At 46.4% G+C, this 14098-nt stretch overlaps 1 protein-coding gene across 2 annotated transcripts in view; it reads left to right on the forward strand.

Moving 5' to 3' along the window:
• Positions 1 to 14098, forward strand: part of LOC149362174 (uncharacterized) — a 64858-nt gene that overhangs the window by 13255 nt on the left and 37505 nt on the right. For both annotated transcript variants that reach the window (XM_089572935.1, XM_089572936.1), the window contains 5 exons: positions 3065 to 3119; positions 4143 to 4195; positions 7606 to 7690; positions 10848 to 10912; positions 13352 to 13388. In XM_089572935.1, the coding sequence (XP_089429061.1) occupies positions 3065 to 3119; positions 4143 to 4195; positions 7606 to 7690; positions 10848 to 10912; positions 13352 to 13388 (295 nt within the window). The remainder of the gene's footprint in view (positions 1 to 3064; positions 3120 to 4142; positions 4196 to 7605; positions 7691 to 10847; positions 10913 to 13351; positions 13389 to 14098) is intronic.

The raw sequence follows: 14098 nt of genomic DNA on the forward strand, positions 1-14098 counted from the left end.
TGACAGTAGCGAGGGCACAGGATCGCGGAGGCACGGTCACATCGGCGTCGATTATGCGCAGGGCCACTCTGCGGGGTTCGGTGTCGGCTGAAATCGTTCCAGGGGTCGAAAATGTTACCAGACGATCAGGAAGGTTTATGATGGCACCATGCTCACGCAAGAAGTCCATTCCGAGGATCAGGTCTTTGCAGCAGTGCGGCAGAACAACAAAAGTGCCAACAAAAGCAGAATTGGCAATGGTGACTCGAGCAGTGCATCTTCCGACAGGCGTCATGAGGTGACCGCCAGCAGTACGAATTTGAGGTCCATCCCATGCTGTCTTTACCTTGCTGAGGCGATCCGCGAGGTGCTTGCTTATTATCGAAAAGTCCGCGCCTGTATCAACTAAAGCAGTCACTGGGTGCCCGTCAACGTGAATGCGGAGGTCGGCGCTAACTGCATCGGTGTCAGGGAAACTCGGGTTCACAGAATCGGGCTGCGGCGGCATCGGGATCTCGGCATCGCGCTCCGGCGGCGTTCGGGGGTCTTCGTTATATCCGCTGTCAGCAACCTTCCCCCCTGAGGTCGCCGCTTTCAGTTTCCCCGGCGCGGGCTTGGAGACCGGCCCCGCCGTCCATCTGGGAAAGCCTGGCGGCTGGGCGACGTGATGCGTGCGGGAGACGGAGATCGGGGTCGGCAGGTAGAGGTGGTGTCATGGGCAGCAAGGTACTCCTCTATTTCGTGGGGTCGCTCACCGAAACGGGGACAGGGAGCGTCACGTGGGAAACCCCGGAGGCCGATTTCACGGTAGGGGCAACGGCGATACAGGTGGCCGGCTTCCCCGCAATGGTAACAGAGCGGCTGCTGATCAGAAGTGCGCCAAACAGCCGCCTTCCGGGCCGGTGGACGCATGGCAGGTCCTCGCTGAGGCCGCTGGTAGAATGACGGTGACGGAGCGGTTGGCGGCGGCGGGTGGTACGGCAAGCGTTGCACAGGTGGCAACTCGGAACGGAGAGCCGCGGCGTAGCTCATGGGGCGTGGCTCCGGCATGACTGGAGGAGGCGGTGAAAATGCTTGGCGAATCTCGCCGCGCACAACCTCGGTAAGAGCCGCAGCCGTCGGATCAGAAGAGGCAAGGGTCAGGTTCTGCAGCTCTTCACGGACCACCGCGCGTATGAGCTCACGCAGCGACGCATTGTCGCTGGACACGCTCAAAGAAGCCGCACTGGCGCTTGGCTCACCGCACAAGGAGTCATTTCGGCGGCAGCGCTGATGCAAGGCCCGCTCAATGGCGGTCGCCTCTTTGATGAAGTCGGCTACCGTCTGCGGGGGATTGCGGACCAAACCAGCGAAGAGTTGGTCCTTCACACCTTGCATCAGGTGGCGGAGCTTCGTGGATTCCGCCATATCGGGGTCAGCACGCCGACAAAGACGGGTCACGTCCTCGGCGAACATGGCAACGCTCTCATTAGGCTTTTGGACGCGGGCGTCCAGGAGGCGCCGCGCACGATCCCGGCGGTCCGTGCTAGCAAAGGTGTCCCGGACCTGCTGGCGAAAGGTATCCCAGCTTTGGAGATCGGCCTCCCTGTTCTCGAACCAAATCTTGGCTCCGTCTTCGAGGGCGAAATACACGTTCCGCAGCTTCTGCGCAGGGCTCCATTGGTTGAAATCGGCAACCCGCTCAAACTGGTCAAGCCAGTCTTCAACGTCTTCGAAAGTGACGCCATGGAAGCTGGCTGGCACGCGGGGTTGCTGGAGCGTCAAGTGTGAAGCGCTAGCCTGCGCCATCGTGGTATGCTCACCAGGTCGATGAGTGCGTGCCTCTTTTGGGAGAAGACCAAACTCTGGGACCAGTCCCAGGAGGCGGCGGCTGCTGCGGTGAACGGGCGTGCAGACAAGGGGTAGGTGGTCGGGACTCGATGAGCGGCTGTCTGAAGAGGTGTTGGACATGGGACGTCGAGCCCGCAACCTCCACCAGTGTCACGTAGCAGTTGGTACAGGTAGCGCCGCGTCCAGACGGCAGAGGAACGCCAACACCGAGATGATGCCAGCGCACACCGAGACGGCCAGGATGGAACGTCGAGCTTCGTCTTCTTCAGCAGCGAACCGCGTGGCGCACGAGCTGCGTGCCGAACAGCCGCCGAGCGGCTATTGTTGTAGACGCGGCAATATATATATATATATATATATATATATATATATATATTAGCTTTAAGCGATAACATATTCAGTAATATTCTAAATGGATATATATATATGAGAGAAGCCAACAGCCATATATAATATATATATATATAGGGAATAAATTGAACACCTAGCATACAGTTCAACCAAAACATTTGACGTCAGTATTGTAAAGGTGTCAGTGCCAGAATGCTCTGTTTTCATATGACCACGAGAAGAAAAATTATCACGTAAATCATTACCGGTTCATGTAGCTTGTTTCATGTTTCATGCACTTCATCCTTTTGTGCTTGAGCTTGACCTTTTCTTCGAAGAAAAATGCGTGTGGAGGATATCCCTTTCGAGGTCACGCTGTATCAATGCATAGCAGTCATGAAGGCACATCCAGCAAGGAAATGTTTCCTTTTGGGGCCAATTTTCATTGACGTTACAAGAATTTCAAATTAGTAGTGCAAAATCAGGAAGTTAGGGAAGATGTAGCAAGCAAGTGTTCTGAGCAATAGGCGTAGGCTCCTTGCTAGAGTGGCGGTTTTGGATGGAACATGTGTGTTGTGAGAAGGAGCTGCCGTAGTGTAGAAACAAGAGTACAATGGTTCCATCATGGCTCCTTTCCACATACAGCCGAAGGCCAATTTTGGAGATGCAGAAAATATGGTCATCTTAGTTATTCAGATAATGTCACACAACTGTCCATAATGTGATACAGTTATTGAAGGGTTAATTTTTTTGCACCAATTTTTTTTTTCTGAAGTGCAAAAAAAACGAGTTGATGACCCTAGATGCAAAACTCTTTGTCCAGATCACTGAGGAAGCTTCCAACACCCGAGACTACATTTTATATTGCTGTAAAATTTTAGAGCAAGCCGAAAACAAGAGTACTTTCAATTGTTTTTTTTTTCAGGCATGCATCCAGACTCTGCAGAAGGTCAAAATCGAGGCGCCACCATTGCCCAGTGGTGAGGGTGCACTTCTCTGTGGATGTCATTTGGATTTGTTTGGGAGGAGGAGTAGTTAGACTTCCTGTTTACTTCTAGTCTGGCATCCTGTATATCATTGAGTGCTGATTTGAATAAGAGGAACTCATTTAATATTTATTTTTGTGCGGCTGCTGCTCTGCTACCTTCATGAGGACCTGTAATGGCCTGTGGTGGTTTTTTATTGGGTCATCGAGACATCAAAGAGCAGATAATTCCATAGTTGCTTCTCACATGCTTCGTACAGTGTGTGGTGGACTGTTGTGAAACATATTTGCCTGAAGAAATAATGGGAAAGTTCGTAAACCTCAGATGCCAGGACATTAAAAATGCATGCTGGCATTTAAACCTTGGGCGACATCTATCAACATGTCACACAGTCAAATCATTAATTTTAAGTCAGCTTGCATAGTTTTGTTTTTATCTCATTGTGTCTGAGTTGGTGTTGTGAGCAAATGTCTTTAACTTGAAGTGAGGGATGCAAGTTCTGCTTAGTTGGGATTTGTCTTTTTGTGTATTGTACCCTTCGCCACTGTGCTTACTGAAAAAGCAGTTAAAGGGAATCGAAAACCTCCTCACTGCTCTCGTCCAAGTGTCTTTTGATCTTTTCCCAAACTGTTTCGTCATGCACTTGTGTTCTGTCAAAGGATGTAATAGAATGCTGCCATTGGCTGGTCTCCTTATGCAAGATGAGAGGTGGATGCATTCACAAGTGCCTCACTAAGGAAAAGGTTAAAAAAATATAATACTATTACTAATGCACTTGTTCACCAATGGCCAAAACGTTGGGAGCACTGTGTGCATAGCACTGTGTGGTGCATGAGCACGGGTTCCAGCCCTGGGCCTGTGCGGGCACCTAGCAGGCTAGTAGCGCTGAGAGGAATAGTACTGGAGGAATGGCAGAGGAATGCCATTGTGTCTGAGGGGCTTGTTTTCCTGGCCCAATTAATTTGCACCAGCTGTCACTTTATGGGATCACTGATTACTGTGGCCTCTCTCCTGCAGGAAAACTGCCCTGTATTGTCAAACTGGCACCCAAGGTTTATGCAGAAAAAGAAGTGAGTCCCCCCATTGACTCATCTTTCTCACTTAGGGCTTTCTCTTTTTTTGCTTCTTTCCAAGATTTCTGCTCTCAGGGGCAGAATTTATTGTAGATTTGTTTTCATATATCTGTGCTTGTGCACTTGACGCATGCACGCGCGCACACACACACACACACACACACACACACACACACACACACACACACACACACACACACACACACACACACACACACACACACACACACACACACACGCACATACGCAGTGGTGGTTTCTGCTAGTGGAGAACCTGTAATGATGTTAAAACATTAAGTTGGGCTAGTTGGTAACGGCTTGAAGGAATCATATTCTTAGCGGTAAGAAACAGACACAACACCAAGAGTATGTGTCCTGTATGTGTGTCTCTTGGTGTTGTGTCTGTTTCTTACCGCTAAGAATATGATTCCTTCAAGCTGTAATGATGTGCTACAGAAAAAATAATAAAAAAGTAGCAGAACCAATTGGGAATTTTTTCAAGAATGAACCAACTAGCCCAAACATAAGTACTTAGAGCGGTGACATATGCAATGTGCAACCAAGTGGTCTGTTGAGCGGTGTTGTGTCAGGGCATGTAAGCAGCTGAGGCCATCATGCACCAAACACAAGAGTAAAGTTGTGTGCTTATATGTTAAAAAGCATGCCACACAACAGGAAGGCATGTTATTTGGGGCCTGCGAATATTACTTTTTCAAAACTGCATCGAATATGAATAATGTAGCTCTTCTGCTGAATTGAATACAAATAGTGTAGGTAATAACGGAATTGAATACAAATCGAATAATTTCACGAATATTTGCCGCTTTTACTGAAAATTCTCACAAAACGAATAATTGTGCAAAACAGCGAAGTGCGACCAGTGATGTGGGTACGGTGTTGTAACTTGTGGAGTTCTGGCTATAGCCACCAAAAGATGCAAAACTGGGTATAGTATTAATTCTGTCTATCATATTGTATGTATAGAAAAATTACCTTTCTTTGTTGAAGATGAAAGTGAATAATCTAGTAGCAGCACATCTTAGTAGGTGAGAGGAGCAAGAGTTATGTGTGAGCCATTGCCTCCGATCAAGATTGCATTGGCCTTTGTGAGCTTTCGATCGAGCTAGCGTCGGTGACGGGAGCGGTCACATACCGCGTCGGCTCCGTGACAGATCGCAATTAATTGCGATACATCAGCTTTTCCTCCTGCAAGCCTGGTATCATCGATCGTAGCATATATTGAGTGGTGCACTTCTCCTGCCATCTGCCTTGAGTCTAAATTCATCGCATCTGCTACAAAACATTTATTGCGAAGAAGGGCTTGAGGAGAAACTCCAGCCAATAGGCCTTATGCAAAATTGCTGCTATATATCGGAGAAAAGAAGAACCAGTGGAAAGCCGCCATGTTGGAGGATGACTGAAGCTCGTTCCGCCTCTGCTCTCTGGATTTAGGCGTGCCCTGCGTTAGCTTCCTTACTGCTGTGCTGGCTCGAAAATCTTATTTCCTGTCACTTGAGCCTGTAAACATGACTGAATGGTCAATTGACCTGTTTCTGCTGCCCAAGTTTCCAAGTGACTTCGCAGACACTTACTACGTGTCCAAACCACTTTCCGAACGCCACCAGGTACGGAGCTACAAGTTTTTCACGGAGTCCTACGTCATTTTGCCGACACTAAGCACCAAGAAATGTACGAAGAAGTGTACTTTTCGTTTATGGCTAAAAATGTTTGCGAACGGGCGTCCCGCTTGAATTGCTGTTGTTGTGGTAGCGTTTTCTGTGTTGCGTTGGTGCCGAAAGCAAACGATAGTAAACCTCGCGCTCATGTTGGTGGTGTCAAAAAAAGTGGCCTCTCAACATGCGACGCTTTTCATTTTCTTTGAAAAGTTCATACAGCATTTGTTTGTTTGCCCTAGTGCCCTAGAGCCCCTAGTTTGCCCTAATGCCCTAGACAGAGAAAGAAAACACTTTACTATTATTAACGGGCATAGACCGTTAATAATATTTACTATTATTATTATTAACATAGACCCCCTAGGTCCCTGCACGACCCCACTACACAAGTGTTTACCATTCTTGGACTATCGCCGTTAAAAACGGGTAGCCCGTGAATGCAGCCGTGTCTATGGTTTTACCACGATGAGCAAGCAGTCGTGCAATGAGATTTGTGGAGGATTCTACACGCATTATACATTCCCGCTACTTGTTGGAACTAGGGTACCGCTTGAGCGGCTTCCCTTACGGTCCTTTCTTTTTTTTTAATCAACACATGACTTCGTGGAAACCGGCCAGTTAAGTGAAATCGCTACATGCATACAAGCCGTTGCTCCACAAAATAGGCACCTTTCCCTGGTCTAACAAAAACGATTGACTGACTTGCAGAGCGCAAACGTTCCATGCCATGGGCACTTGAACCTTGCTAGTGTTTCCGTTGAAACAAATATTCCCACTAAAAACTAACGCGTGTAACCGCTGTGGCGGATAACGCTAGGAGCGACGGTTCTCGCAAAGCGCGACCCGTACCACTGAACAGCTGATCACAATTACTCTCTTGCGAGGCCGATAATCGCAGCACTTTACAGCCAATCGCAGGAGAAAAACAGCCTTGTGTGATATTTTCTTTGTGCCTACAAAGCTTATGTCTAATTTCATTTGCTACATGACGATAACAAAATGTGTTGCGCGATGTCTCTACATGTAGCGATGGTTCTGCAACATTTGTGCTGCGGATGTCGGGGATCGCAGTCCAGAAATAGAAATGCGCTCAAATCAAATGCTCTTGCCTTTTTTCCCAGGGCATCTTTGTGAGCCTTCTGCGTACAGCAAGGCACTAAGCAATATGTGGGCATATTGAGGACGGTGAAACTCGAGCACGCGCGACGAGCGTGTACCAGTATGTGCTGTGAATCCGGCGGCTATCCTCCAACATGGTGGATCGCACCCGGCAACCGCTAGATGGCAGTGCATTTCGCATAAGGTCTATACCATCTGCTGGTTTTTTTTTTTCAACAGAATTCTGGGAGTGCAGTAACACAAGTGTGCTTCAGAATAGTGAAATGAATACAAATAATGCATGGTGTACAAGTCCGAGTTGTAGCTGCAGGAGGTTGCAGCCTGTAAGTTACACGCTGAGAAAGTGTAATACAGATTGGTTTGATAGATGGGAAGGAGTAAATGCACGCTAAATGAAAAGACAGAAGGGCACTGTAGCATGTACAGCAAAACTAAACTTGAAGTTTGGCTGTACTGCCAGGATAACAGGTTAAAAAAGAAACGAAAAAATAGTCACAATAAAAATTTTTGATTTCCTGAGAGCCTATTTGTTTTTAAGGATGCACTTCAGGCTCGTGAACTCGTATGTGATTTGACGTTAAATTTACCATCTTTGAATTACCCCCGTGTCTTCAGGTCACCACAGAGCAGGACCTGTCATTTCCACCCATTGGCAAGGTGCTCGACTGCCTTCCCAGCAGCCCCACCATGTTTCCAGCTGGTAGGTTACCCACTACATCCTGTGGTGTGCAGGTGTTGTGTGTTGTCTATTTAAATTGCAGCTTGGAATGTCAGGTTCACTACGCCATGTGGACACTTGATGGAACGACAAAGGTTAACCAAGCTTAAGAAGGCATGGGTACGGGGCAACGGCCGCAATTTTTGACCAAGAAATGCGTGTCAGGTCATAGTTGCGGTTGATTCCCCAACCCTTCGAGAACCTGTGCACAAAGTTCCATTTCAGTCAAAATGCATGCTGACATTTACAACCCTGGGAAAAAATTCAGGGTGCACTTTGACGATCTAAAGTGCACGAGGCGAAAGCCTTTCTACGCTATTTTGTCTGCACGGCCGTAGGCACACACAAGGCGGCCGTGGGGGCGACTTGGATTGGCTAGTCGTGACCCATGACTAACTAGTCATGATTGGCTAATGACTAACCAGTCGTGATTATTTAGTGACTAACTAGTCATGACTAATTAGTTGATAACTAACTAGTCATGATTGGTGAATGACTAACTATTCATGACTGACCAGTCGATTGACTAGTCATGCTTGGTTAATGGCTAACTAGTCATGACTTACTAGCCATGACTAGTTAATGACTAGTTAGTCATGACTTGTGACTAGTTATGACTCACTTCAGATCTGACAGACAAACGGACAGTCACGGCCGCGAGTATGAGCTATTAAAGTCTTTCACCTTAAAAATCCATTGACATGTTGCACAATCCTAGTCATTAATTTGAAACTGCATGTGAATGCCATTTCGAAAATGTGCCAATGATGTTCAGCAGGAGCTGATTGGGGGAGTAAATGTTAACCTCATTGGGAAGGTGTCGTTTTTCACCCTTTCCAATATACAAGACCTCTGCAGAGAACAGAAGGATGTTTCACTTCAGTCAGTACAAAGTCATTATAATAGATTAATTGGACGGTAGATTGTAACATGCTGATAGTTCTGAAAAAGCAAATCTTGAATGAATTGTTGTGAAGTAAATTTTTAAGTTTTTTTTTTCTTTTTGAAATCAGTTCTTGAAATGAAAATGCTGGCTTTTGAAACAGCGAGTCTCTTTCTCAGTTCTTGACTAAACTTCAAATCTAGGAATGCTGTCATTCTGACAGAAGACAACACACACAATTTGTGTGAGGAATTTAAATGTTTTGTGTAATTTGAGTTCTTTAAGTTTTGTGTAATTTTGGTTGTTTTTAAGGCTCATTTTTGTACAGATAGTTCTTTGGGAGGCTGTCTATCTCTCGACCAATGAGCTGATGCGGAGTGCCACAGTGGGCAGGTGGCAATTGCATTGAATTTATTTGCATTAATTTCATTGCCACTTGACCACCATGGCAGGTCGGTCATCTGCCTTTTTGTGACGCAGATGGATGGACGCTGGCTTTTCTCAAGAACAGGACTCCAAATGCTGTTCCGTTAGAATATGTATTGGAAGGGTGTCAGGCAAGGAGTAATCTCTCCACTAATATTTAGCACGTGTTTACGGGAGGCATTCAGATATCTATATTTGGAAGAGTTGGGAGTAAAAGTTAATGGGGATCACCTCAATAATCTTGCTAAGATTATTAAGGTGTTACTAAGATTATTAAGGTAAGGTAGTACCTTGCTAAGTTACTTAGGGGAGGGATGAATTGCAAAGCATTATCAGTGACCTGGGTAGGCGAAGCAACAGTAGGACTAAAAATTGATGTGCAGAAAACTGATGTTCAAGAGTCTCGGAAAGGAACAGCGGTCTGCTGTAGGTTGTGAAGCTTTGGAAGTGGTAAGGGATAAACTTGAGGGGACACTTTAGCTCCACCTTAAGGGTGTGATATGATAGTGTTAAAGGGCAGCACTGGCATTTTTTCTAGCTTCTCTGATTTTACTGAAACTTGCACATTATGTTTTCCGGAGGTCTGGTCTTTTGTACCAAGTTTCGCAGCGGTGTGGTGTTTTCTTGTTAACAAAAGTGGCTTGAAATTAAATGTTGGAAAGCGCAGCGAGATGTGGTAGAGAAAATGATAGATGCAGCATTAAGGGACATGAAAAGTGCAGATTGGTGCAGGGAACTAACATGAGTTAATGTCATCCTAAACCAAATCAAGAATGTATGGCCTGGGCAAGGCATCTAATGTGAAAGTAAGGTAACCATTGATTGTTTAAGGTAACAGAGTGGATTCGAAGGGAGATTGAAAAGCATAGGGGTATGAGAGATTCATATGGGTGATCAAGATCAGGAGGTTTGTGGGGATAAGGCGGCCATAGCTGGCACAAGGCAGGGTGGATTGGAGGGGTGGGCCCTTTGTCCCGCAGTAGGCCTAGTTAGGCTGGCTATGATGGTGATGATGAAAAATGGTTTCATGTAGTGGTGCTCAGTAAAATTTGGCTCAGTCAACAGTTTAGGCCCAGAGGAAGGAAGCTGGGGAGCTCTAGCAGAACAGATGGAGTTGGAACTGGAGTTGGAGTGTTACGGTATTATGTATTATTAAATAGCACCAGATGGTGCTGCGCTTTGTAGTTAGATGTTTTTCCACTAGACAGAGGACGGCCCCCACTGCACACCTTGGGTGCTTACACATGGGTGCATATAGATCCTTACCTTATATAGATCAATACTTTTTTTTTTTTCAGTCCAGCAGAAGCATCCGTGCACTGTTTTCTTATCGTTCTCTTGAATCTACACCAACCCCCAAATGTTACACTGAGTTCAGCTGTTGTTCTTGCTGTACAGTTTTAAACCACTGTTGTCAGTGGTGCTCTCAGTGTAGCTTCCTTTGAGATAGTAAATTGATTCCAGGCAAACCTTTTGGAATTTTGAACACTTTATCTAAATTTAAGAGGGATGTCCGAGTGTAAGCTAAACTGCTAAACATTATTTTTGTTGAGAAAATTGAGCTTTTTTTACTTTTCCGACTCAACAAGCAGATTCTCAGTGGGCAACTGCAGAGCCAAAAGCTTTTGCAGTTCTCGATTCAGGGAAATAATTTAATGCTGCCTCTAGCTTTCGTCAGACTCAGATTTAGCCACATGTGTGTGTCATAGTGTTACTTTGGTGGCGAGCAGATTTCCCATGTGGAGACCTTTTAAAGCTGAACAGTACGAGTGTGCATCATTTCTCTGCAATGCATCCGCTCAACTCTGTGTCCACGTTTCATGTCTTCAGGGTCTCCGGATGCATCTGGAGCCAGCTCTGAAGAGGATGATGATGATGAGGACCTTGATTTTCAGGTGAGCTTGGTATGCAGTGCGGCAGATTTTAATGAAATCCTGGTCGAAATCAAGAGGAATAAATGGGCTTGGGCAGGGCCTGTATTGCGAAAGCAAGATAATTAACCACTAGTCCTTAAGGGTAACGGAGTGGATTCCAAGAGAAGGCAAACGTAGCAGAGGGCGGCAGAAAGTTAGGTGGGCGGATAAGATTAAGAAGTTTACCGGAATACGGTGGCTGCAACTGGCAACGGACAGGGTTAATTGGAGAGACATGGGAGAGGCCTTTGCCCTGCAGTGGGCGTAGTCAGGCTGATGATGATGATGTGACCTGCCTATGAGCTGACCCTTATTCTTGTTGAAACTAAGGGAAACAAGTGGACCTAGGCCAAACCTGTGCTGAGTAGAACAGCTTACTGGTTGTCTGGTGTTCTGTCAGGGCAACATGGTGGGCATGAAGGGAATGGAAATGCCATGGTTGACATAGTACTAGATGAAGTGTTAACCCATTAGCGCCCAGCGTACTTTTAAAAGTACATTTAAATTTTTTATGATTTCAACACGAAAGATTGAATTTTTCTTTTCAAGTTGGTAATGCTTCTGTCACCAGGGGATCGGCCAACGCCCCTAAGCTAAGAAGGCGCGTTTTCTTTTCTCAGTATGCCTTCTTTCCATAGTGAAACTTCACAATGTTTATTTGCCATGCACTCCACCGGTAGTCGCTGCCTTATAATTTTCTTGCGGCCATGTTTATGTACATATTACGCCAGTTTCAAGTATAGAGCAGCACGAAAAACGAAAGTAAACATTGGATGCTTTGAATGTCCCGCACCTTTGGCTTTTTTTGCTCTATGATGAATTATATCCGGCTGTACTTTCTATAGTACACTGGGTCTTCCTGTGTGCACAACGGCGCCTGTTTATTCAAGGTCATAGGTCTTATGGGTCTTTGCAATTCGTGAGAAAAAAACACTTTTTCTGCTCAGCGAAGCCTAAGAGACTGCTGTGCTTGTCGCCAGCTATCCTGAATATGGCGATGGTGTGATTTTAATTGGTTCTAATAAAATTTTCATTATAAAAACTGTATGTTCGGTACAACAGACGGTTACTGTTATGCATTTCACACCTGCTGTGGAAAGTCCTTGAGTTCGGAAAAGAAACTTTTGCAAGCATGCGTTGTTCTGTCGTTGGCTGAGGCGATTTCAACGCTTAGTGACCATTTCATCTTTTTTGTCAACCTTTTTACCAGTCAAGACATTCTTATAACGCTCCACCGGGAGGAATTTCGAGCTACACAAACCATTTGCCAAAACGGGTTTTGGAAATGTCTACTAGGCCCAAAGAAAACGACGGAATAGAAGCAGCGAGGAAAAATTGGTTCTTGCTTCAACAGTGTAGGTTACGTGCTTTTATTGAAGGCTAATGACAATAGTGTAGTCAATATGGCCTGCAACTATAACAGCTTTCAGCCTACATGTTTTGTAAAGTGGTGGTTGGCTAGAGCGCACGAAAAACAGGAATTCTGTGAGCCAAAACTTCCTTCCTAATACAACAGTGGTATGGCAGGTGTCGACCTTTTGGATCAAGCCGTCAACTGCTACTACTTGGGCATCAGGGACAAAAAGTGGGAGAGGCTGTTGACACGAAAGGTCCACTTTGCAATTGTGAATGCCTGAACAATCAACCAAATAGCTAGGGACGAGCCTGCTGACGATTTTTGCTTTCGCGAGAACGTTACTCGTCATTACCTACGCCATGATAGGCAGCAACCAACGGTTCGCAGACAGTCTGGCTCAACCGTGTATGATGCTTCTCTGAAAAGGAGAAAGCTTCCTGCGCAAATTAGGATATATGCGGTGCCAGTAGAGTCATAAAAGATTCATGAGGACTTCTAAGAGGTATTACATCACCCTTTGTAAAAATCGCAGACATTAAAAAAATTCACGCCACCAAGTAGGAGTGGAGCGCAGTAGCCACATGTGCTATGGGGAAGGCCCAGCGTACTATAAAAAGTACACCTGTGTAACTTCGGAACGAATGAAGCAATCGTAACGAAATTTAAGTAATCTGTTTTCCTTTATAAGAGAGCATTATGTGCTAAAAATGAAGAAAATCCCTCAGTTAGATTTTTCTTGGGCCTTAATGGGTTAAGGTCAGAAGTCTACGCATCTACTCTGGGTGCGGTTAGCAGTGATCACAGGTTATTGGACAGCATTGGAAAGGGGCTTTGCTCTGGCCTGTAGTAGACTTTGCTGATATCAGCTGCAGTGGTGCTGACTGATTCCGTCTACGAGATGGAATTTACATTTCTCATTGTATACTACCACTGTTACTGTGGACGTTATTTCCACCAAACATGCATTACACTCTTCTAGCCAGTCCATTTTCACTATGCACGATGATCTATGTGGTGGAGAAAGTGGCTTGTTGCATGAGGGCAACCCGTCTTCTAATTGCCAGGTCCCAGCGGCCTTTGGTGGACCCAGCAGGCAGCAAGGTGAGTGGCCACACTTTGTAGCTTGATCACCCTGCGGAAATTCTTAGTTCAGTTGTTCTCAGTCCTTTTGTCCTCGGGGGAACCCCAACGATCTTCAAAATGTACTGAGGTGGTGGTGAAAAACTTTAATTTGCAAAGAGAGTTTGAGGGTTAAAAAACCCTGCTACATGGTCGGTATCCTTAGTCCGGGACACCGCACGATGAGGCCCCGTCTCGCGCCCGCTTTACTAGAGCCCTTTGAGACTCCAGTGTGGAGCAGTTGAGGAGGGCAGTCTCCCATGCCTCTCGGGTGGGGGTGGGGGAAGGGGGAAGGTGAGGATTCTGAGTACATGCCCACACCATGTGAAAGATATCGCAGATCTCTCCACAGTGCGGGCAGCGTCCATCTGTGTTCGGATCGAAGTGTTTTGCTATGGCAGGACAGAGAAGAGTTCCTGTCTGCAGGCGCCGCAGAGTTCGCTCCTCCGCCTTACTCAGCCCCTTGGCAGGTACTGGGTAGAGACGGTGGCTGTCGCAATAATGAATTAGGATTTCGCGGAACCGCAGAAGCGGTTTATGAGCTTCTGAGCCAGGAGAGCTAGGATGAGGAGCCCGGTGTGTGAGCGCTCGGGCGGCCGCATCAGCGGCCTCATTGCCTTGTAGACCCTGGTGGCCAGGAGCCCAGATCACTTTTGTGCGAGTTGGATCGGCGGGAGTGCGTCTTAGAATTT

Source organism: Amblyomma mixtum, chromosome 2 (assembly GCF_055824585.1).
Source record: "Amblyomma mixtum isolate Tamu chromosome 2, ASM5582458v1, whole genome shotgun sequence".
Lineage (NCBI taxonomy): Eukaryota > Metazoa > Arthropoda > Arachnida > Ixodida > Ixodidae > Amblyomma > Amblyomma mixtum.